Raw genomic sequence first — 22,400 nt, 5'->3', positions numbered from 1 at the left:
CTTCTCTGGAAGGTCGCACTAAAGACAGCACTGATCACACGGGCTGGACTCCATCCTTCTAGAACTTTCAGATTCTGGAAAGCTTGTGATGGAAACAGAAGGAAGCCTTTGCTGCTCTCCCAGCATGAAATGCAGTCACGTTTTGAGACCTGGAAGAAGTGAGTAGAACCAGACATTGTTGGAATGAAGTATTGGTACTAGCTTCTTCTGTGCAGTGATTTCTAGGAGCTTCATGAAGTGCCCTTTTACCACTTCTCCCCCTATTTTGTGTGCCCTTCTGAATGCAGTATGCAGATAAAATGGCAATGTTTTAGTCCTAGTTTTTCTTCTTTTTGAATTTGTAAACCTTTTCTTTTTAACCAAAAAACACCTGAATTTAGTAATATTGGCCTCACCCAAAGAACCAAGAACATCTTCTAAGTCCATTTGTACATTGTGCATTTAGGGCCCGAGAACAATCAGAACTTTCATATTCCCATTAGATGGACAAAGTGAACCTGTGGTATTGCATTTAAAATAATAAAGTAGCTATTATTCTACATCTGTTATCTTGGAGAGAACACAAAAGAGCCTTGGAATAGGGTCATAAAAGGGGTAAGCCCATGCATTTGTTTATGCTGCCTTTCAGAGCCTCCCCTGATACCTGGGAGTGCTGCTCTTCAAGGCCTAGAGGGGTACATGTATGACGCACTGAGGGGCTCACCTAGGATTGGTTTCATAATTAGTTTCAGTGAAACTGTAATCATTGCAATTTAGCAAACCCCATTTTGGCTCATGTAACACCAACACGTACTGGGCCACGTCTCCCCCGGGCACGTGCACACTTGGGAGAAACCTCACGGGGTCTGACTAGACTGTATGTGGGGTGTCAGTCATGAATGCTCTCATTTTCTTCTTCATCTAGACTCTGTATTCTGGTAACACCAGGTTCTTAGATGTCTTTGATCTCTAAGACACATGTTTGCAAAAAAAAAAAAAAAGTCCTTTCTTCCTCACAGAAACAGTGAATTTCATGCCTGTATTATACCATAGACATGAACTTAAAAAAAGTCATCTAGCCTGCTTCTAACTCCACTTGTTAGAAAGTCTGACCTGGATTTCGCCCCCCCCCCCCCGCCCCGAGGAAAGTTAATGGAAAGATAATCCCTGGGACAGAGGTGGTTTGGTGCCATGGATAGGTTTCAATGGCACCAACTAGGACAGCGTTGTGTCACTCCAGTTCTAGATTTCAGGACGCGCTAGACAGCCTAAATGTTCTCACGACCCTGGGACACAGCAGTGAGGTGTGTCTGTGTGTTCGGTGACATTCTTGTCACCCAAAATCCAGCCATCAGTGCTAGTTACAGTCGCTGCCACTCACCCAGGAGGGAATATAAGGCGATGGAAAGAAAAGTGGAGTAAAAGATGGAGGCGAGAAGCAGGAATTTTTCCGTTTAATGAGGCTAATAGATGGGAATGAGTAGGCCTTAGCTGCTCTGAGGAAAAGGGATGTCCAGTGAATGAAGGCTAGAGCCCCACCTTCCACTGAGGGTGTTTTTGTTGGAGAAAAAGATCAGGTGTGATCAAGTAGACCATCCCTGGCTCCAGCTTTGCCCAGGCTCCTCCGAAGGGGCGCTGATGGTGGCAGTCCTGCTGGCTCCAGCACGGGCACCCAGGACCCTACCCCAGCCCTCCCCCACCCACCCAGGGTGAGGGGAGCATGCCAGTGTCTTAGGCAATGGAGGCAATGTGGCCTTGTCAAAATCGCAGTCAATGTTACAACTATTGGTTGGGTTTTAGTCATATTATCGGTTGTGACTGTTAGATTAACAGAGGATAGAGATGTTTGTGTTTATCAAAGAGCCATCCAGTGTTTAGATGGGGAGAAACAACCTCACTGCTCTGGGAAGATCCTAAAGATGAGGGCGGGGGGGGTGGCATGTGCTTTCTCTGTGGTCTGAAATTGAGCATGCATTTTATAAGCATCTTTCACAAGATGCTTTGGTGATGGGTGAGGTGTGTCTAAAGGCTGGAACCACTCTGCAACAGATAGGAGCCCTTTCTGTGCTTACACATACCCCAGACCCCCATGGCAGCCACACAGAAGGGGTACGGATGCCTCTTGGGGCAGAGAGGCAGCTCGCCCTGTGTGGTCATGCCCATTCATCCTGCCCTCTCACTCCTTGTTAGTAGTGATGGCATTATTTTCTTAGATTAAAGGTTATTCCCCCTTAATATTAATGAAAAATGTTTATTTTAAATTGAAAAAAAATCTTTAGTTGAAACCCTGCTGTGGGGCGTAGACTGTCTCCTATATTTAATTCAGTGGACTGTTTACCTCAGCCCTTTATTTTCTAAACTGTCTGGGTTTCTGCTTCATGGCACAGTGAATTCCTGCCCCTCCCACTCCTTGACTCAGGACTCGGATGAAAGGCTGGGCTCCAGGTTCCCTCTGACCGACCTCCACACCACCCACTCACCCCACAGTCGAGGTCCTATTAGAGACCTTGATTTCTCTTCCTGGGGCTCTTACGCCTTTGTGTATCACCTTGACCCAACCAAATTGTTGAAGTTTCAGTTGCTCAATCCCTAAATGCCCCCCCAGCCATGGCTTTCAGTGAGCCTTTGGGGGGTTTCTTTGGAGGAACCATGGTTGCTTTCTGTCCTTTCTCCTTGTCTACTGCTCCACTCACAGCCTGAGCCCTGGGATGGCCCTGCTATCCACCTAGGACCTGCAGATAAAGACAATGCCTTGCCTTGTCAAAAATCTCTCTAGGTCTCATCTCCTAAGGGACCCCAGTGACCTGTGTGTAAGCTTATTCAGGGAGAGAACAACACTGCCTCCCTCCTTGGCTCCCAGGGCTTCCAGACAAAGAGGGAGTTAAATCCTGAAGCCCCAACACATCCTTCCTACAGTCAGATCAAGAGCGGGCCAGTTCCTGAGTAGGGACACTGTGACAGTCTTGTCCAGGAAGTGCCTCCTGCAGATGCTTGGTCATCTGGGTGTTCGGAAGCACAGGAGTCCTGTCTTGGTAAAGTAACATCACTGTGTATTCAGTATTGCAGGTGATGAAGAGCTATCAGATTATCCCCCTCCCTCTCTTCTGACAAACTGCCCAGGACCATATTGCAGCAGATGGAGTGGATGGAGGGCTGCCTCCTGCGCTTCACTGCAAAATAACATCACGCCTGGAGACCTAGTTCTTTCAGTGAAAGGTGCCATTCGAAAAGGAACTCAATTTATAAAGGAAATTTAGTTATTTGTCCCCTGATTTGAGGCAAACTGACCACCATACTTTTTTTAAAAAAGATTTTATTTATGTATTTATTTATTTGAGAAAGAAAGAAAGCGGGGGGGGGGGGTAATAGTGGGGGAGGGTGAGAAAGGGGGAAGAATCCCAAACAGACTCTGTGCTGAGTATTCAGCCGACACAGGGTTTGATCTCACAACCCTGAGATCATGACCTAAGCCAAAACCAAGAGTCAGACACTTAATGGACTGAGCCCCCCCAGATACCCCCACCACATTCTTTTTACATGATTATTTACCAAACACAAAACGCTTTTTTCCCCTTTCTCATACAGAATTGGTGGCCCCTTCATCCGACTTCTGTGACTCTCCAAGGGCTCCCATTCTGTGTCTTCCTCACCCTCCCTTTTATCCCCTCCTTCTTCTATGGTCATGATATGCACTCTGTGGTTGGCCGTTCCAGAAGTACTGAGTGTCTTATCTATATATTCTCTTATTTCCTTAGAATTACTCATAGCTTGCTGTTGATCTCAGGGACTCTGGCTCTTGTTATTTCTAATGACACTTCTATTCCACATATTCCATCTGCATTCTGACCTGACCCCCATAGTGGGCCATGGAGAGGGCAGGGTTAATGCCTTCTGCCCAGGCTGCTGCTGGGCTGTCTCCCCTTTGTGGATGTCCCCAGGCACTCCAGGGCCCAGCCATCCTTCTTCTCTACACTTGGGTCTGGGTGTTTCCAAAATGCATCCATTCAGTTCAGCTGCCTTTTAAGCAACATCTGTTACCAGTTTTCTCTCATCTAACGAAGGAGACATCGCTTATTTTAACGTTGGTTGTTCCTGAATAATGTATGACTGTCTGTACTCCCCTTTCTGTGCTTGGTGAACTGCACTTCATTGCCACATTTAAGTCCTGGTTCTTTCCATTTTCCTTCTTGGAAGGGCTCTCCTTAGTGGTTCACCCATCGCTAGCCTTCTTCCGTGTTGGAGCTGTTGGAGCACTTGTGATTTTGCCAGCTAACATTCCCACAGCATTTCCCACATTCGCTGGCTCGTGTGCCCTTCAGAGGCCTTTCCGTTTAAAAAAAGAGAAAAAAAAAAAGGCCTAAATAAATAAAAGAAACAATAACAACAAAAAAGCCAAGGATGTCTGCCTTCTTAAAAAATTTAACTCTTAAAACTTCTTTCCTGGCATTGTAAGCAACTTTTTAAACCTTGCTTGAATTTGTGCTTACAGGTCAGAAGAGGGGTTAACGTGGTGGGTTCTAGAGCCAGACTCCGGTGGTTTAGAGACTTAGCAGAAGCAGAGACTCCGAGCCAGGTGGGATGGGAAAAAAATTGAGACCTTACCAAGAATCAGAAAGATCTCAGCAAACCCTCCCGAGATGGAAGTGCGAGCTAGCTGACCCTGAGTCTCCCAGTGCAGGGGGCTAGGCGTGACATTATAACAGCGTGAAACCAGAGATGCAGCAGCAGGCTGGGCTCAAACCTCCTGGGTGCCGTGTGACCTTGGGCAGGCTGTGTGACCTTGGGCACGATTCTCAACCTCCCTGGGCCTTGATTCCCTCTTGAACATGACGACAATGTGATGTTTCTCATAGGGTGGTTCTGAGGAGCAAATGAGTAAATAGATAGCATTTAGAAGAGTGTCTGGTATGTATTGTGATGTAATTGTTGGTCACTAAGTTACACAAAAACAATAGAATGAAACAGACATTGAAAGTGAAATCAATAAAGCAGGAGGCAAAAAGAGTTTGGATATACAAGCACAGTTAGAAGTGCAGGAAATGGGCAGGCAGGGAGTAAGTTGCCAAGAATGACTGTGGAAGGACAGAGGCCATGAGCAGCCCAGATGAGGGCCTTCTGCACTTCCCAAACCCAGTGAGGTAGGCTGGTCTCTCATCGATTTCACTTTCATTTTTGTGTGCATTCAGCAGCTTGTAGCCACCTATAGAACTCCATAGCTTTAGCAGACACATAATTTTAGCAGCCTAGGTTTCAGAGACAGCTGTGGCTAATTGGATGTACTTGGCTCTCTGATTCCAGAAGCATCCAAATTAGTGCATACCTGGGGATGGCTGGGAAGCAGGCCTTAGGCTTCTGCAGGCCCCTCACACTCTATAGAAAATAGTTTCCATTCTCAGGCTATCTATAGAGTTTTCCTTCCAAGAGCCTTTAACTTCTGCTTTTGGAAATTTAGCCCTGAATCCCAATTACACAGAGAAAGCAGGACCCAAATGATAATTTCAAAAGTAGATAAAATTTTTTTTAATGTTAAACTGACTTATACTCCCCAGGGTCAGCCTGTGCAATTAATGAATTCGTGGGCTCTGGAATGTCACCCTTTGGGTGAGCTGGGCTGGGCCACCAGGTCCTGAAGCCTCTTTAGAGCTGGGTTTTTATCTTGGAGGGTTTTCGTTTCCAGCTGGGATCAAGCTGGTCATCCGGCAGCCTTCCTGGTGGCCCTTGCCTCTGCTCCTCCCTCCACCTCCCCGGCTGTCATTGCAGACCCCCTGAGCCAGAACCACACCTGAGGGCTTGGGGGAACCACAATTCCTGTTCCCACTGAGCCACAGGCCTAAGGGGCCCAGACCTGCATTGCTACCAGGGCAGGTAACTGGCCTCTGAACAACATCCTGGGCCTTCTGACATAAAGCTCACACTGCAGTGTGCTTTTTGGGATGCCATACATGTGCTCGACAGACCTGTGATCCAGATAGTGATGTTGCCTTCAAGAATATGAGTGTGTCTCCTCTACATACCTGCGAGAAAGGAAGACTCCCCAGTTCACTGCAGTCATGCCGAGCTCTGGGCTGAACAGTGGTCATGCCGGCTGCCCCGGAGCTCCAGGCTGTGGTCCCCCTTCCACCCGTATTGGCGGGGTACAGGCTCTAGCTCGCAGTGCTGTGTCGTGGGCTGTGGGGACAGAGCCATGCCCCCTCTCCAGAGAGTCCACACTGTGTGGGATAGAATATCAAAGCAGGAAAAACCCTCACATAAACATTGACAAAAGCAGATGGTGTGTGTGGAGCACAGGAATCACGGTGGAGGGTGAAGGTGACAGGCAGCCCTTCTGGGCTGAGTGACCTGGGGTTGAGTCCAGAACCTCTGGGAAGCCTCTGTGATTGCATGTTCTTGTACTCTGTTTTAAAACCTGGCTTGGGGGGGGAGGAGTCAAGATGGCGGAGAAGTAGCAGGCTGAGACTACTTCAGGTAGCGGGAGATCAGCTAAATAGCTTATCTAAAGATTGCAAACACCTACAAATCCAATGGGAGATTGAAGAGAAGAAGAACAGCAATTCTAGAAACAGAAAATCAACCACTATATGAAAGGTAGGACTGGTGGAGAAGTGAATCCAAAGCGACGGGAAGATAGACCGCAGGGGGAGGGGCCGGCTCCCGGCGAGCGGCGGAGCAACGGAGCACAAAATCAGGACTTTTAAAAGTCTGTTCCGCTGAGGGACATCGCTCCAGAGGCTTAACTGGGGTGAAGCCCAGGCGGGGTGAGCGCGGCCTCAGGTCCCACAGGGTCACAGAAGGATTGGGGTGTCTGAGTGTCGCAGAGCTTACCGGTATTAGAACGGGGAAGCCGGCTACAGAGACAGAGCCGAGGAGTGACTCTCAGCTCGGGGTTACCTTGAACCGGTCGCAGGCTCGGTCAGCTCGGAGCGTGGCCGGAGGCAGGGTGACGGGAGTAATTGGGCGCTGTTCTCTGAGGGCGCACTGAGGAGTGGGGCCCCGGGCTCTCGGCTCCTCTGGGCCGGAGACCGGGAGGCCGCCATCTTCATTCCCGTCTTCCAGAACTCTATGGAAAGTGCTCAGGGAACAAAAGCTCCTGAAAGCTAACCTGAGTGGATTACTCAGCGCGGCCCCGGGTAATGGCGGTGCAACTCCGCCTGGGGCAAAGACGCTTGAGAATCACTACAACAGGCCCCTCCCCCAGAAGATCAACAAGAAACCCAGCCAGGACCAAGTTCACCTACCAAGCAGTACAGTTTCAATACCAAGGAGAGCGGCGGAATTCCAGAGGAGAAGAAAGCAAAGCACGGAACTCATGGCTTTCTCCCCATGATTCTTTAGCCTTGCAGTTAATTTAATTTTTTTTTCTTTTTCAATTTTTTTTTCTCTTCTTCTGCTAAATTTTTTTAACTTTTACCGTTTTCTTCTTTAACGTTTTTTAAATAGTTTATCTAATATATATATATATAATATATAATATTATATAATATATATATATATAATATATATAATAATAATATATAATTATATATATATAATATATATATATTTCCTTTTTATATTTTTTCTTTATCGGCTTTCTTTTTTTAATAGTTTCTTTTTTTTTTTTCTTTCTGAACCCCTTTTTATCCCCTTTCTCCCCCCTCACGATTTGGGATCTCTTCTGATTTGGCTAAAGCATATTTTCCTGGGGTTGTTGCCACCCTTTTAGTATTTTACTTGCTCCTTCATATACTCTTACCTGGACAAAATGACAAGGCGGAAAAATTCACAACAAAAAAAAAGAACAAGAAGCAGTACCAAAGGCTAGGGACCTAATCAATACAGACATTGGTAATATGTCAGATATAGAGTTCAGAATGACGATTCTCAAGGTTCTAGCCGGGCTTGAAAAAGGCATGGAAGATATTAAAGCAACCCTCTCGGGAGATATAAAAGCCCTTTCTGGAGAAATAAAAGAACTAAAATCTAACCAAGTTGAAATAAAAAAAGCTATTAATGAGGTGCAATCAAAAATGGAGGCTCTCACTGCTAGGATAAATGAGGCAGAAGAAAGAATTAGTGATATAGAAGACCAAATGACAGAGAGTAAAGAGGCTGAGCAAAAGAGGGACAAACAGCTACTGGACCACGAGGGGAGAATTCGAGAGATAAGTGACACCATAAGACGAAACAACATTAGAATAATTGGGATTCCAGAAGAAGAGGAAACAGAGAGGGAGCAGAAGGTATGTTGGAGAGAATTATTGGAGAGAATTTCCCCAATATGGCAAAGGGAACAAGCATCAAAATCCAGGAGGTTCAGAGAACCCCCCTCAAAATCAATAAGAATAGGTCCACACCCCGTCACCTAATAGTAAAATTTACAAGTCTTAGTGACAAAGAGAAAAGATCCTGAAAGCAGCCCGGGAAAAGAAGTCTGTAACGTACAATGGTAAAAATATTAGATTGGCAGCAGACTTATCCACAGAGACCTGGCAGGCCAGAAAGAGCTGGCATGATATATTCAGAGTACTAAATGAGAAAAACATGCAGCCAAGAATACTATATCCAGCTAGGCTATCATTGAAAATAGAAGGAGAGATTAAAAGCTTCCAGGACAAACAAAAACTGAAAGAATTTGCAAATACCAAACCAGCTCTACAGGAAATATTGAAAGGGGTCCTCTAAGCAAAGAGAGACCCTCAAAGTAGTAGATCAGAAAGAAACAGAGACAATATACAATAACAGTCACCTTACAGGCAATACAATGGCACTAAATTCATATCTCTCAATACTTACCCTGAATGTTAATGGGCTAAATGCCCCAATCAAAAGACACAGGGTATCAGAATGGATAAAAAAACAAAACCCATCTATATGTTGCCTACAAGAAACTCATCTTAAACCCGAAGACACCTCCAGGTTTAAAGTGAGGGGGTGGAAAAGAATTTACCATGCTAATGGACATCAGAAGAAAGCAGGAGTGGCAATCCTTAGATCAATTAGATTTTAAGCCAAAGACTATAATAAGAGATGAGGAAGGACACTATATCATACTCAAAGGAACTGTCCAACAAGAAGATCTAACAATTTTAAATATCTATGCCCCTAACGTGGGAGCAGCCAACTATATAAACCAATTAATTAACAAAATCAAAGAAACACATCGACAAGAATACAATAATAGTAGGGGATTTTAACACTCCCCTCACTGAAATGGACAGATCATCCAAGCAAAAGATCAACAAGGAATTCAAGGCCTTAAATGACACGCTGGACCAGATGGACATCACAGATATATTCAGAACATTTCATCCCAAAGCAACAGAATACACATTCTTCTCTAGTGCACATGGAACATTCTCCAGAATAGATCACATTCTTGGTCCTAAATCAAGTCTCAACCGGTATCAAAAGATTGGGATCATTCCCTGCATATTTTCAGACCACAATGCTCTGAAGCTAGAACTCAATAACAAGAGGAAATTTGGAAAGAACCCAAATACATGGAGACTAAACAGCATCCTTCTAAAGAATGAATGGGTCAACCAGGAAATTAAAGAAGAATTGAAAAAATTCATGGAAACAAATGATAATGAAAACACAACAGTTCAGAATCTGTGGGACACAACAAAGGCAGTCCTGAGAGGAAAATATATAGTGGTACAAGCCTTTCTCAAGAAACAAGAAAGGTCTCAGGTACACAACCTAACCCTACACCTAAAAGAACTGGAGAAAGAACAAGAAAGAAACCCTAAACCCAGCAGGAGAAGAGAAATCATAAAGATCAGAGCAGAAATCAATGAAATAGAAACCAAAAAAACAATAGAACAAATCAACGAAACTAGGAGCTGGTTCTTTGAAAGAATTAATAAGATTGATAAACCCCTGGCCAGACTTATCAAAAAGAAAAGAGAAAGGACCCAAATAAATAAAATCATGAATGAAAGAGGAGAGATCACAACGAACACCAAAGAAATACAGACAATTATAAGAACATACTGTGAGCAACTCTACGCCAACAAATTTGACAATCTGGAAGAAATGGATGCATTCCTAGAGACATATAAACTACCACAACTGAACCAGGAAGAAATGGAAAGCCTGAACAGACCCATAACCAGTAAGGAGATGGAAACAGTCATCAAAAATCTCCAAACAAACAAAAGCCCAGGGCCAGATGGCTTCCCGGGGGAATTCTACCAAACATTTAAAGAAGAACTAATTCCTATTCTCCTGAAACTGTTCCAAAAAATAGCAATAGAAGGAAAACTTCCAAACTCATTTTATGAGGCCAGCATCACCTTGATCCCAAAACCAGACAAGGATCCCATCAAAAAAGAGAACTACAGACCAATATCCTTGATGAACACAGATGCAAAAATTCTCACCAAAATACTAGCCAATAGGATCCAACAGTACATTAAAAGGATTATTCACCACGACCAAGTGGGATTTATTCCAGGGCTGCAAGGTTGGTTCAACATCCGTAAATCAATCAATGTGATACAACACATTAATAAAAGAAAGAACAAGAACCATATGATACTCTCCATAGATGCTGAAAAAGCATTTGACAAAGTACAGCATCCCTTCCTGATCAAAACTCTTCAAAGTGTAGGGATAGACGGCACATACCTCAATATTATCAAAGCCATCTATGAAAAACCCACCACAAATATCATTCTCAATGGAGAAAAACTGAAAGCTTTTCCGCTAAGGTCAGGAACACAGCAGGGATGTCCGTTATCACCACTGCTATTCAACATAGTACTAGAAGTCCTAGCCTCAGCAATCAGACAACAAAAGGAAATTAAAGGCATCCAAATCGGCAAAGAAGAAGTCAAACTATCACTCTTTGCAGATGATATGATACTATATGTGGAAAACCCAAAAGACTCCACTCCAAAACTGCTAGAACTTGTCAGGAATTCAGTAAAGTGTCAGGATATAAAATCAATGCACAGAAATCAGTTGCATTTCTCTACACCAACAACAAGACAGAAGAAAGAGAAATTAAGGAGTCCATCCCATTTACAATTGCACCCAAAACTATAAGATACCTAGGAATAAACCTAACCAAAGAGACTAAGAATCTATTCACAGAAAACTATAAAGTACTCATGAAAGAAATTGAGGAAGACACAAAGAAATGGAAAAATGTTCCATGCTCCTGGATTGGAAGAATAAATATTGTGCAAATGTCTATGCTACCTAAAGCAATCTACACATTTAATGCAATTCTTATCAAAGTACCATCCATTATTTTCAAAGAAACGGAACAAATAATCCTAAAATTTATATGGAACCAGAAAAGACCTCGAATAGCCAAAGGAATATTGAAAAAGAAAGCCAGAGTTTGTGGCATCACAATTCCGGACTTCAAGCTCTATTACAAAGCTGTCATCATCAAGACAGCATGGTACTGGCACAAAAACAGACACATAGATCAATGGAACAGAAGAGAGAGCCCAGAAATGGACCCTCAACTCCATGGTCAACAAATCTTCGACAAAGCAGGAAAGAATGTCCAATGGAAAAAAGACAGCCTCTTCAATAAATGGTGTTGGGAAAATTGGACAGCCACATGCAGAAAAATGAAATTGGATCATTTCCTTACACCACACACGAAAATAAACTCAAAATGGATGAAGGATCTCAATGTGAGAAAGGAATCCATCAAAATCCTTGAGGAGAACACAGGCAGCAACCTCTTCGACCTCAGCCGCAGCAACATCTTCCTAGGAACATCACCAAAGGCAAGGGAAGCAAGGGCAAAAATGAACTATTGGGATTTTATCAAGATCAAAAGCTTTTGCACAGCAAAGGAAACAGTGAACAAAACCAAAAGACAACTGACAGAATGGGAGAAGATATTTGCAAATGACATATCAGATAAAGAGCTAGTGTCCAAAATCTATAAAGAACTTAGCAAACTCAACACCCAAAGAACAAATAATCCAATCAAGAAATGGGCAGAGGACATGAACAGACATTTCTGCAAAGAAGACATCCAGATGGCCAACAGACACATGAAAAAGTGCTCCATATCACTCGGCATCAGGGAAATACAAATCAAAACCACCATGAGATATCACCTCACACCATTCAGAATGGCTAAAATGAACAAGTCAGGAAATGACAGATGCTGGCGAGGATGCGGAGAAAGGGGAACCCTCCTACACTGTTGGTGGGAATGCAAGCTGGTGCAACCACTCTGGAAAACAGCATGGAGGTTCCTCAAAATGTTGAAAATAGAACTACTCTATGACCCTGCAATTGCACTGCTGGGTATTTACCCTAAAGATACAAACATAGTGATCCGAAGGGGCACGTGCACCCGAATGTTTATAGCAGCAATGTCTACAATAGCCAAACTATGGAAAGAACCTAGATGTCCATCAACAGACGAATGGATAAAGAAGATGTGGTATATATACACAATGGAATACTATGCAGCCATCAAAAGAAATGAAATCTTGCCATTTGCGACAACGTGGATGGAACTAGAGGGTATCATGCTTAGCGAAATAAGTCAATTGGAGAAAGACAACTATCATATGATCTCCCTGATATGAGGGAGAGGAGATGCAACATGGGGGGTTAAGGGGATAGGAGAAGAGTAAATGAAACAAGATGGGATTGGGAGGGAGACAAACCATAAGTGACTCTTAATCTCACAAAACAAACTGGGGGGGGGGGGGGGGGGTTGGGAGAGGGGGGGTGGGGTTATGGATATTGGGGAGGGTATGTGCTATGGTGAGTGCTGTGAAGTGTGTAAACCTGGCGATTCGCAGACCTGTACCCCTGGGGATAAAAATATATGTTTATAAAAAATAAAATTAAAAAAAAAACCAAAAAACCTGGCTTGGGCTGTGTTTGGATGACGACGTTGAGGAGTGGGAGGCCAGCACTGGGAGCAGGGGGTATGCTGGGCAGGCGGGGTGAGCAGGGCCCCATGGAAGACCGAAGACAGAGGAGGGGCACAGAGGCACCCACCATAAGGGCTCCAGTTCTGATCTGAACAACCAGGTGGTTGTGGCCCCTGAGATGGGGTGACTGGGAGAGCAGCTGGCAGGGGTGAGGACATGGGACTTAGAACGCCGGCGTGTCTAATGGTCAGCAGACCTCACGCTTTGTACGTTTTGTCAAATACTGAGGAACCAGGCCACCCCCAGAGGGAGAGGTGGCATAGGCAATGCCCACAGGACAGCCTGAAGGACCATTGCCCCTGCCCCTCCTGCCCTTCCCCCACTATAGTGGGGCTTGTCACAGCCTAAAGGCCTTGACAGGCCCAGGGCAGAGCTAGAGTGTTTCATCATAGTATTAGAGTATGTCCAAAATCCTGCTTGTTTGAGGTAAGCTTTCCTCTAGATATAACAAATAAAAAGAGTCTTGAGGCACCTGGCTGGGTCAGTCAGAAGAACACACAACTCTTGATCACTGGGGTTGTGAGTTTGAGCCCCATGCTGGGTGTAGAGATAACTTAAAAAAAATTTTGTGTGTGTGAAATGTCCCATTCTTTACTTTCTTTTTCACCTGAACAGCCAGACCCTTGCTTATTTGTGCCCTGATTCAAGCTACAGGACCTCAGACAAGTTGCTTAGCCTCAGCCTCATCAGTGAATGACACAGAGAAGACCTCGCTTGTACTAATGAGGGATGCATGGACAGGGCTGTGCCCGAGGGAGGCTTCCAGGCCTGCTCCTTCCTGCTCCCTAGAGCTGGAGTGGCTTCCTTCCACCCCACCTTCGCCTTCGTGATAGACTCGCCCTGGGGAGCCAGTTACATCAGCATGGAGGTGGGGAGGGGGCCGTGCTCTCAGCCATGGCACTATCACAAGGCCTCCACATGAGAGGCCACAGGCAAGATTCGAGGGAACTGGGTGCCGCAGGTGCCGTTGCTGGACTGAACTGGCCCGGGAACGCAGTGCCTGTGTGAGCCCGTGAGGCCAGCAGCCAGCCTGCATGGCAGCCTCTGAGCTCTGCACAGAGCCAGCTCCTGGCCAGTGAAGCTTCTAGTAAACAGGAAGAGATGAATGCACAGGCTCTCTCTGTCCTTCAGCCAGGAGCTGCCCAAATAGAGTCTTTCTGTGTGTGGTTGTTGCTCTTGAGGGGAAGGGGTAATGGAGTAGCTGCTAACAGATTTCCTATTGGGCAATAATGTAATCCATTGGTTGTGATTTCCTGAGTGCTGTGAATAGAAAGATCCCGGAGCTGACTGCGGGGTCAGCCAGAGAGAGTCCCTGCTACCAGCCCAGGAGGGGGAAGGGGCCGTCCCAGGTCTGTACAAAGCACTGCGGGGCTCAGGAAGCACTTCTGTGCTTCTCCACAGGGAAAAATGGATCCAATTACGTCCTTTCTTCTGTTAAGCCGTGCATTTGAACAACACACTTCGTGATTAGGTTCCTCTGATAATCATTACTAATAATGATGCAAGAAGTCAGTCTGGGCTTTTTAAAGAATTATTCGGAGCATGAGTGTTTTAAAGAGTCATGATTGGGGAAGATTTCATTCTCTTCATTCTGATATTTTTTGTAGGGAAGAAGTTAGTGCTATTATCTTTCTTATATTTTTAATAAGACTTCAAGAATCCCTAAAGAAGCCAGGTTTGTTTGTTTGTTTAGGGGATAATGTTGCTCCCTCCCACCGCATCCCCCTATAGGCAGGGCTGCTAAAGAGCAGAGGCAGCCAAAGAGCTGGGCGGCAGGAGGCAGCCTGGTGCCAGAGGGCTGCTCTGTGCCTCCTGGTCTGAGCCCACAGTGTGGCCTGGAAGGGACCTGCTCATCCCCCTCCACTCCAGCTTACTGATCTGTTGGAGATGGCAGGCAACAAATCAGAGTCTTGCAAGTTGGGAGAAATTTCAAGGGCTTGTTAAAATTCAGACCTTGGACCCCACTACAGACAGGGGAGTTAGCCGTGCCTCAGGAAGGGGCCAGTGAGTCTGCATTTAAGAGGCGCTCCAGACTCTTAAGTGGCCACAGGACTGAATGATTATCAAGGTTCTTCCGGATTAGAAAATCCGTGCTTCTGGAGTTCATTCTGCGAATGCTCACAGTCTCCCCCAGTAGGGGAAGATGTGGGAAGCAGCGTGGACTGGAGCTCAGCCTCTCGGCTCCTCTGCACCAGGAGGGTGGGGTTAGGGTTCTTTTCCAAGTTCATGACAGCAGATAGAGGAGTCATGGACAGCAGCTGGCTTACCTGAGAGAACCTGTCTCAAGGCGCAGTGCAGGAATGGTGGAGGCCTGACCGTTTGCACAGGACAGAGCTGGCTGTCACTCACCGACCTCAAAAGCAGTTTAAGTCTCCTCCTGTGGCAAGCAGGCTGCCGCAGCTTGTTTCTTCTAATCTGCTGCGATGTTTCTCTGGGCTTGAGCCATGGGTCTGAAGTTCTGCTTCGGCCACTGGCTACCACGTCCCGCAGGGAGGACAGGAGATGCAGGGAGACAAGCCAAGCCTCTGCCCCCCTCGCAGCCAGGATGCTCAGCCCTACACTGGCAAAGGCCTGGGGAGCACAAGTCTTCCCGTCCACCATGGGTCATGTTTCCTGTGGGGGTCAGGACGCTCCACAAGGCAGATCAGGTCCTGAGGGACCCACCACCGAGGGGAAGGGCTGTGGGCAGGCTTGGCCAAACCCAGCAGAGGGAGGGGCCTGGTCACTGCACTAGTAGAGACAGGTACTCCTGCTGCCTGGGCTGGGGCTTGACAGGATGGTGGGGTCCCTGGCCAGCGTTCCTGCCTTTGCTCCCAGTAGCGCAGCTCAGGGTGGATAGCCCGTGACCTTCCATATATCCCCTGTGCTCAGGAGCCACCCTGAGCAGGGCAGGTGCCACAGATGGGGTGGTGGGTTCTGAATCCCTCCCCGGTCCTGAGTGAAGCTCCTACCTTGGCCTGGGTCATCCAGGGGAGAGGGCACGTCAGGCAGAGCCCTCCTCCTGGCCACTGTGGGGCAGGACGCCCCCTCCTCGGAGATCTGAGGACAGCTCTGTGGTCCTTCGCCTGTTGGCAGGGGGCCTCCCAGCCATAGCCACACACAGAATGGGAGAACAGCTTGCACCCTGCAGGGAGCCTCACAGGCTCCTTTGGACCAAAGCCCACTTTGATTTACCTCCGCATGTGGAATGCTATGGAAGCCTGGCTAGAAGATTCCATGACAAGCTAGGGAATAGTTTATCCTCATTGTAGTTCTAGTTTAGTTAATGTTATTTAGCCTTTAATTTCTTATGGCTGCTTGTCAAATCAGGAAATAGATTCATATTCTCTCTCACAAAAAGACCTTTGAAAAGGTCTCATTAAGTGTTAATTGACATCAACTAGAAGAGTTGGCAGTGACCTTATGATTGTGTTTTACATCGGCAGTTAATAGGGAAAGTGGCCTCGTTAGAGGACAGGAAGTGCTAGTAGCCACAGAAAAGGGAGCAGATGCACTACGTAACTTCCGGGACACTCTCACGTGGCCTGGCAGTTCTGCTTCTCCAGCCTTGAGAACTAAATCAGACTGTCACCCTGGCAGGCTAAAGGCTGTGTAGACCCTGCAGCCGTGGGGCCTGAGGCTGGTGTCGGCCCCTGTGGGGAGGCTTGGGGAAATGCTATGGCCCGTGCAGCAGGAGCTCACTGGTCCCCATGACCCACCTGCCCCCTTCCCCATAAAAGCCATCCCCTGAAGCCTGTTCCTGTGTAGACCATGGGCAGTCCCCTCCACAGCTCATGGGGGGAGGGGCAGCCACCGGGCTTAGAGAAGGTGACTGTCTGGAGTGAACTGGGGTCCCCCGATCTAAAGATCCTACAGATCTAAAGGATTCTCACTGGGCAAAATGGGGTTGAATCGGGAGGCAGAGACATTTGATTCCAGAGTATGAATGGGACTCCTCTCCCTGAAACAGATAGAGCATGGCATTGTGTCCAGCCCTGGGTGGTGCTGGGGGCCCCCAAGAAGGACTCCCAGCTACCTGAAGCAGCGGCAGTGCTTATGCTCAGAGCTATGTCTTTCCCAGAAGTAAATAACTGTTATCAAAAATCAGTGTGTGTATTTTAAGCCAAATTCCAAAGGAGTTATTCATTTTTTCAACAAACAGGGCAGAGCTATAGTCATGTTTTCCAGCACCCATGGGACAGAGGGGGCTGGGAGCTATGGGGGCCTCGGCGACGGGCAGGGGGCGCCCCAGGACTGGGAGCAGCAGGACCTCCTCGCCCCCAGCTGCCTTGGCTGTGGGCTCCTTCTGACACCTCCCTGCGAGCCTGGCAGGCTGCCCCTCCGTCTCGGCCTGGCTCTCTGGGAGATTTCATAGGATGGCCCTGATGGCTCTGGATGGCTCAATGGCTCAGAATGGTCCTGTGGCCCTAGGGTCAGAGGCCTGGTGAAAATGTCTGTTGTTTTGGCATATCTGCTCTGGGCCAGGGACTTCACGTTCAGTGACCCCCGTGTCCACCTTGCAAACATGCACCGTGGCTGCTCATGTGCAGATGTGGAAACAAAGGCTCAGAGATCCACTTGCCAGGGTCACCAAGTTTACAGGCACAGAGCAAGGACTTGGCCCCAAGTCAGTGCTCCAGGCCCCTGCTCCACTCTTTCCCCTCCCCCTGGCCCTGGGGATCCAGGGAGGAGGAGATTCCAGCTGCTGCTTCTCATTTCTGCCTCAGTAGATTCCCCACTGGGCTAGGAGGTTGACACAACACGATGTTCCCAGCCTACGCCTGCAGGCTCCCATCTCCTCGGGTTCAGATACGGGGGCTCTGCACTCTGGGGAGACCGTGGGCAGTGTCAGAGCGCCCCCACTTCCTGGCTTCTCGGGCCACAGAGTGTGCTGTGATGGAGCTCAAGGGACACCACCACCCAGGGCCTCTCACAGCGGGGGCGGGAGCCTGTGTCCCCCCCTTCCAGGGGCCACCAAGCTGGCATGGCTCACCCCGTGTTCTGTGTTCTCTCAACAGCAAATGAAGCTCATGGCCCAGAACCTGAAGGAGGACTCAAGGGAAGGAAATAAGGAGGAGGAGGCCTGAGCACCCACCCGGGCCACCCGAGCGAAGGCAGAGGGGCACCTGGAGCAACATGGCCGCCCCTGAACCCAGACCCAGGGCTGGCCACAAGTAGCGGCAGGCCCCTCCTCCCCTCTGCGGTGTCCCGGTGTGGGCCATGGAGAGCGGAGCTGAGACCCAACCCCTCCCAGTCCCCCGCCCAGCCTGCCCCTTCCTTCCTGTCCCTGCCGAGGGCCCCCATGCCCCTGCAGCAGCACGACCGAGGCCCAGAGCCTGGCTTGCGGTGGACCGCCGCTCCCCGTGCACCCCTCACAGCAGTGGTCAGCCCTGGGGGGGGGGCGGGGGCGGCAGTTCAGGTGCGGTACCCACCGCACCACCAGCGGGCCACCAGCAGGCCAAGTGCAGGGGCTTCCTGCGGGGCCTCTGTGCAGAGGGACAGGGGCGAGCCAGTGTTCCAGCACCTGGACAGCTCCAGATACCTCTTGCCTGGTTCTCCTTTGCAGTATGTGAACAGACCCTTTCTCAACAAAAACCATAGTAACTGAGCTATTAAAGGCGACACGTACCTCTCTGACTCCTGCTTACCGCACGTGGACTGAAAAGGCCCTCCTTCTGAAATGAGCCCTAGTCAGGTTGTTAGAGCTCCGAGCTGAGAGTGGGGCTCTGCTTGAGGCTGGGCACTTGTGTGCCACTTCCAAAGCCTGTGGCCAGGCTCAGCCAGCTCTCGGGAGGTTCCGCTGCCCCTGGAGCCCGTCCCCTCGTGGGAATGCAAGGGCCCCTGGGGCTGCTTTCATGCCCGAGGCCCCCGGCACCCTGGTGTGGGCTCACCCCCCACAGAAGAGAGCTTCTGCCCAGGGGTGCCATCCGCCCCCTGCCTGTGCCCAGAGGGCAGCACACACCTCTTTCACGGGCACAAAGGCGGTAACCCTGGAGCTCAGGCTGCTCCCCTGGCTGTGTCTTACCTCGTCTGACCACAAGGACCACCCAGGAGGGCAGAGCCTGGCTCCCTTTTCCTGCCAGCTCTCGGGCTCAGCCTCGTGCAGCAGTCGGACCCTCTGTGCCTGGGCCCATGTTCCTCACAACGGGGCACCACAGACCCATGGGCCCTTCCTTCCACCAGGGAAAGAACAGCTGGGGAAAGGGGCTGAGGACCTTCTAGCTTCTAGACCTGTCTTCCTCAGGGGCCCCGCGCCTTGATTCTCTCCTTCACCTCAGAGTGGAGATGGCCTCAGTGGGCCCGTTCAGCAGTCGACTGGAAGGCCCGACGCCCCCGTCTGCCCCTCAGTGTGGTCAGGTTGGTCCTGCCAGACTGCCGAGTCAGCATGGACCTCTCTGAGTCGGCTCTACCCAACTGCTGCTTGGTCTAAGGCACTCCAGGGCCCAGCTATCCAGTGGTGGTTACAGGCTTGATGAAGACTTTCTGGAACATGCTCGGGTTCTGAAGCCCTGGTGAATGGCCGCCACCGCTGTGGTAGTAAGCCGAGTCCCCAGGAGCTTCCTCACAGTCCAGCCCGAGTGCTGTGTTTGCTGCGGAAGGGGCAGGTGTCGATGGGGTTCTTGGACTAGCTCTTGGTCTCCCACAGGTCCTGACCATGAACAGGAGTTAACTCCCTGCCCCTGGGCTCCCAGCTGCAGGTGGTCGCTCTCCGGGCTGGCCCTCCTCACCCTGTGAGGTGCCCGTGCAGAGCCGGGGGTCCCTGCACTGGAGGCGGTCTCTCCCAGGAACCTCCCTGTGCCCTTCCTCGGTACCACCGGCAGAAGCTCAGTGCTTAACCAGGGCGCAGCCTGCCCTGTTGGGGGCAAACGGTGCCCCTGGGGTAGGCCAGGGTGCACAGGACTCACCTCCACCGGGGCCACAGGGACACGGAGGCTAGACGTGGGATCGCCAGGTTGTGTCAAAGGGAGGTGGGGGGTAGGGGGTGCCGTGTAGGTCTGCTGGCCCCAGAGCTGCTCCATGCCTTCCAGCTTACGGAGGGTACTCAAGAGCAGGCATGGGAGATGCCAGGACCTTTCACTGCTCCACTTTCTGGGGTCCCTTATCCTCCTGAGTGGAGAGGGACATGGAGGACCATGCTGCCCTGTCCCCACCCAGCACTGCTTGCCACAGCCTGCGCCTTGTGCTTCTTCTCCCTCCACTTTTCTGCCTGCTGATTTGTTCTCTTGTTTCTGGCCTCACCCCCGCCTACAGAGCCAAGCCACAGCCCTGCCCCACTTCATGCCCACTGCCCCGGGCCTCCCTGCTCTGTTCCCCAGTTCTCCCAGTGTCCCTGAGGACGGCAGCGAGCGAGCACCCTGCTCCCACGTCTGCAGCCCACCCGGCCCCCAGAGCGGGCATGAGAGGAGGCCCCCGCCTACCTTGACACACGTGGACTCTGGGTCACTGGCCCCAGCCTGGCTGTCCCATGAGGGAGCAGCACCAACGCGGGCCCCAGCAGCAGCTCCCCACGGGTGGATCAGGCTCGGACAAGCAGGAACCTCAGGAATCCAGCCCTGGGTTTCTCAGGGGCGGTCAGAGGGGTTGCACACACTGTGGTCAGCCAGAGGAAGTGGAACCTGAGTGTCGGGACCCCAGACCCAGTCGGCCCTGGCTTTCCCGGAGGACAGCAAAAAAACACTTCGGCCCCAAGGGGACCACGGCCCCTGCTGGGCTGGAAAGGGCCAGGGACTGCTGCCCCAACTTGCTAGGAGGCTCTGCACACCCCACTGGGGAAGGCACCCAGAGGTATCTCCCCATGGCCGATGCTCCCCACCATCCACCCCACTCACCTCGCTGAGGCCCTGGGATGCTGATTGTCCCTAAGCCCATAGATTGTCGGTGGGTCTTGATCCTGGTACGGTTTGGCCATGGCCTGGTTCACACCTCAGCCCAACTCCCCTCACACCCCCGGTGGGACATCTGTGGACACCCCAGCAGACAGCTGGGCTGTCACATGCCACACAGGTGCCACAGAGACCCTGGAGTGTCCCTCTGATGAGGCCCGGGCTTCTGCTGGCCGAGTCCAGCCCCTGGCTGCCTTGGGGAGAGGGGGTCAGACAGTGTGGACCTTCCTGCCCCTCCTGAGGGCCGCACTGCCCCACTCCTCAGTAGCAGCTCAGACGCTCAGACTTGAGGACAACTCTTTATATTGGTGGCTTAGGGGAGGAAACCAGAAGCCAGGATACCCAGGGATACCCAGCCCTATGATGAAGCTGGAAGCCAGGGGCCCACTGCCCTCCCTGACACCCCACGCGGGCCTCGGTTTCCTTATATTGTTCTCTTTTATAGATGAGGAAGCTGAGGCACACAGGGTTCCCCTAGCAGTGCGGCCACTCTCCACACTGCTTGTGGGCCCACAACTGCCAAGATCCTACCACAGCCGGCACCGAGCTGTCTGCCGCCTCCCGCACTCTCCTCAGCAGCTCCTACGCTTTCTCCCCCAGGAAACTAGTCACAGAAGGAAGAAGGCCTGGGATCCTCCAGCTGAGTTACTCCAAGAATCCCACGACCCTGTGAGGACGGTACCTGGCCCCAACCCTTGGCCAACAGCAGGCAACAAGGCCAAGTCTGAAGAAGCAGGCCAGGCTTGGCTCCCTGTACCCCCCGCTCCCCCAAGGGGGGGCTTGAAGAGTGGGGGGCATGAGCCTGGAGCCCCCAGCGCCTCCAGGAGGCCACCGGAGCCTGGAGGAAAGAAGGGGCCCCTGAGCCAGGGCAGCTGTATCCTTCAGCTTGGGATCACCCATTCGTCCAGGTCACAAGAGGGACCACAGCCTTTTCAGGGGAAGGAAGACACTTTTTCTGGTCCCGTTGAAGGCCCATTGATGGTCTTCTCATCCATGCAGAAGTGGGCACCCGGGAAGGCGGTGGGACACTGGCAAGCCAGCCAGGGGGCCCCACCCAGGCCCACCCCGGATGGGCAGCGAGGCAAGGACTGGGGCCCTGTGGCAGTGGGACTGGCTTAGGTTGCTCAGAGGATGTTTGTGTCCCCTCCACCCACCCTACGAACGCAGCCCCTGGACGTTGTTCAAGCAGGTGCCCTGCCCCCTGGGCCTGAGGACGAGGATATGAACAGGTTGGCCCCAGAGTCACATCTCTGAAGATGCCCACAGTCAACGCCACTCACACTGAGGTTTGAGAACCACGGCGGAGGCAAAGGCCTTTCCGGTTTCTCCCCAGAAGTAGCCAGCTTCCTTCCCCTGTTCCTTGTCTGCATGGTGCCAGGTGGGGAACTGAATAGGAGGTGGCCCCTGGGGCTGAATAGGAGGTGGTCCAGAGGCCTCCCAACTCCCGGGGTGCCAGCTGTGGGGACCCCCATGTGCCTGGCCTGCTACAGGCCCCTGGGACATTTGGGCCGGTCAGGGGAAGAAGGGGGTGCTGATTTCCTTGCTGACTGGTATATGGGCTTCAAGTGATGAGTAAACAAGTCCAAGAGGGATGGTGGCCTCATGCCCTGTGTGTGGCATGGATCACGCCGATGACACAGGGCCCGCAGGCATC

The 22,400-nt window shown here is 50.3% G+C and overlaps 1 protein-coding gene across 4 annotated transcripts in view; it reads left to right on the top strand.

Annotated features, from left to right (window-relative positions):
* ANO10 (anoctamin 10) overlaps positions 1-18,500 on the top strand; it is a 236,493-nt gene extending 217,993 nt beyond the window's left edge. For all 4 annotated transcript variants that reach the window (XM_047742195.1, XM_047742204.1, XM_047742185.1 and 1 more), the window contains one exon: positions 17,882-18,500. In XM_047742195.1, coding sequence (XP_047598151.1) covers positions 17,882-17,950 — 69 coding nt within the window. In that variant the 3' untranslated portion in view covers positions 17,951-18,500. The remainder of the gene's footprint in view (positions 1-17,881) is intronic.
* Positions 18,501-22,400: the final 3,900 nt, after the last annotated feature.

The sequence above is a fragment of the Lutra lutra genome, chromosome 1 (assembly GCF_902655055.1).
Source record: "Lutra lutra chromosome 1, mLutLut1.2, whole genome shotgun sequence".
Lineage (NCBI taxonomy): Eukaryota > Metazoa > Chordata > Mammalia > Carnivora > Mustelidae > Lutra > Lutra lutra.
This window is presented reverse-complemented; position numbering and strand designations above follow the sequence as displayed.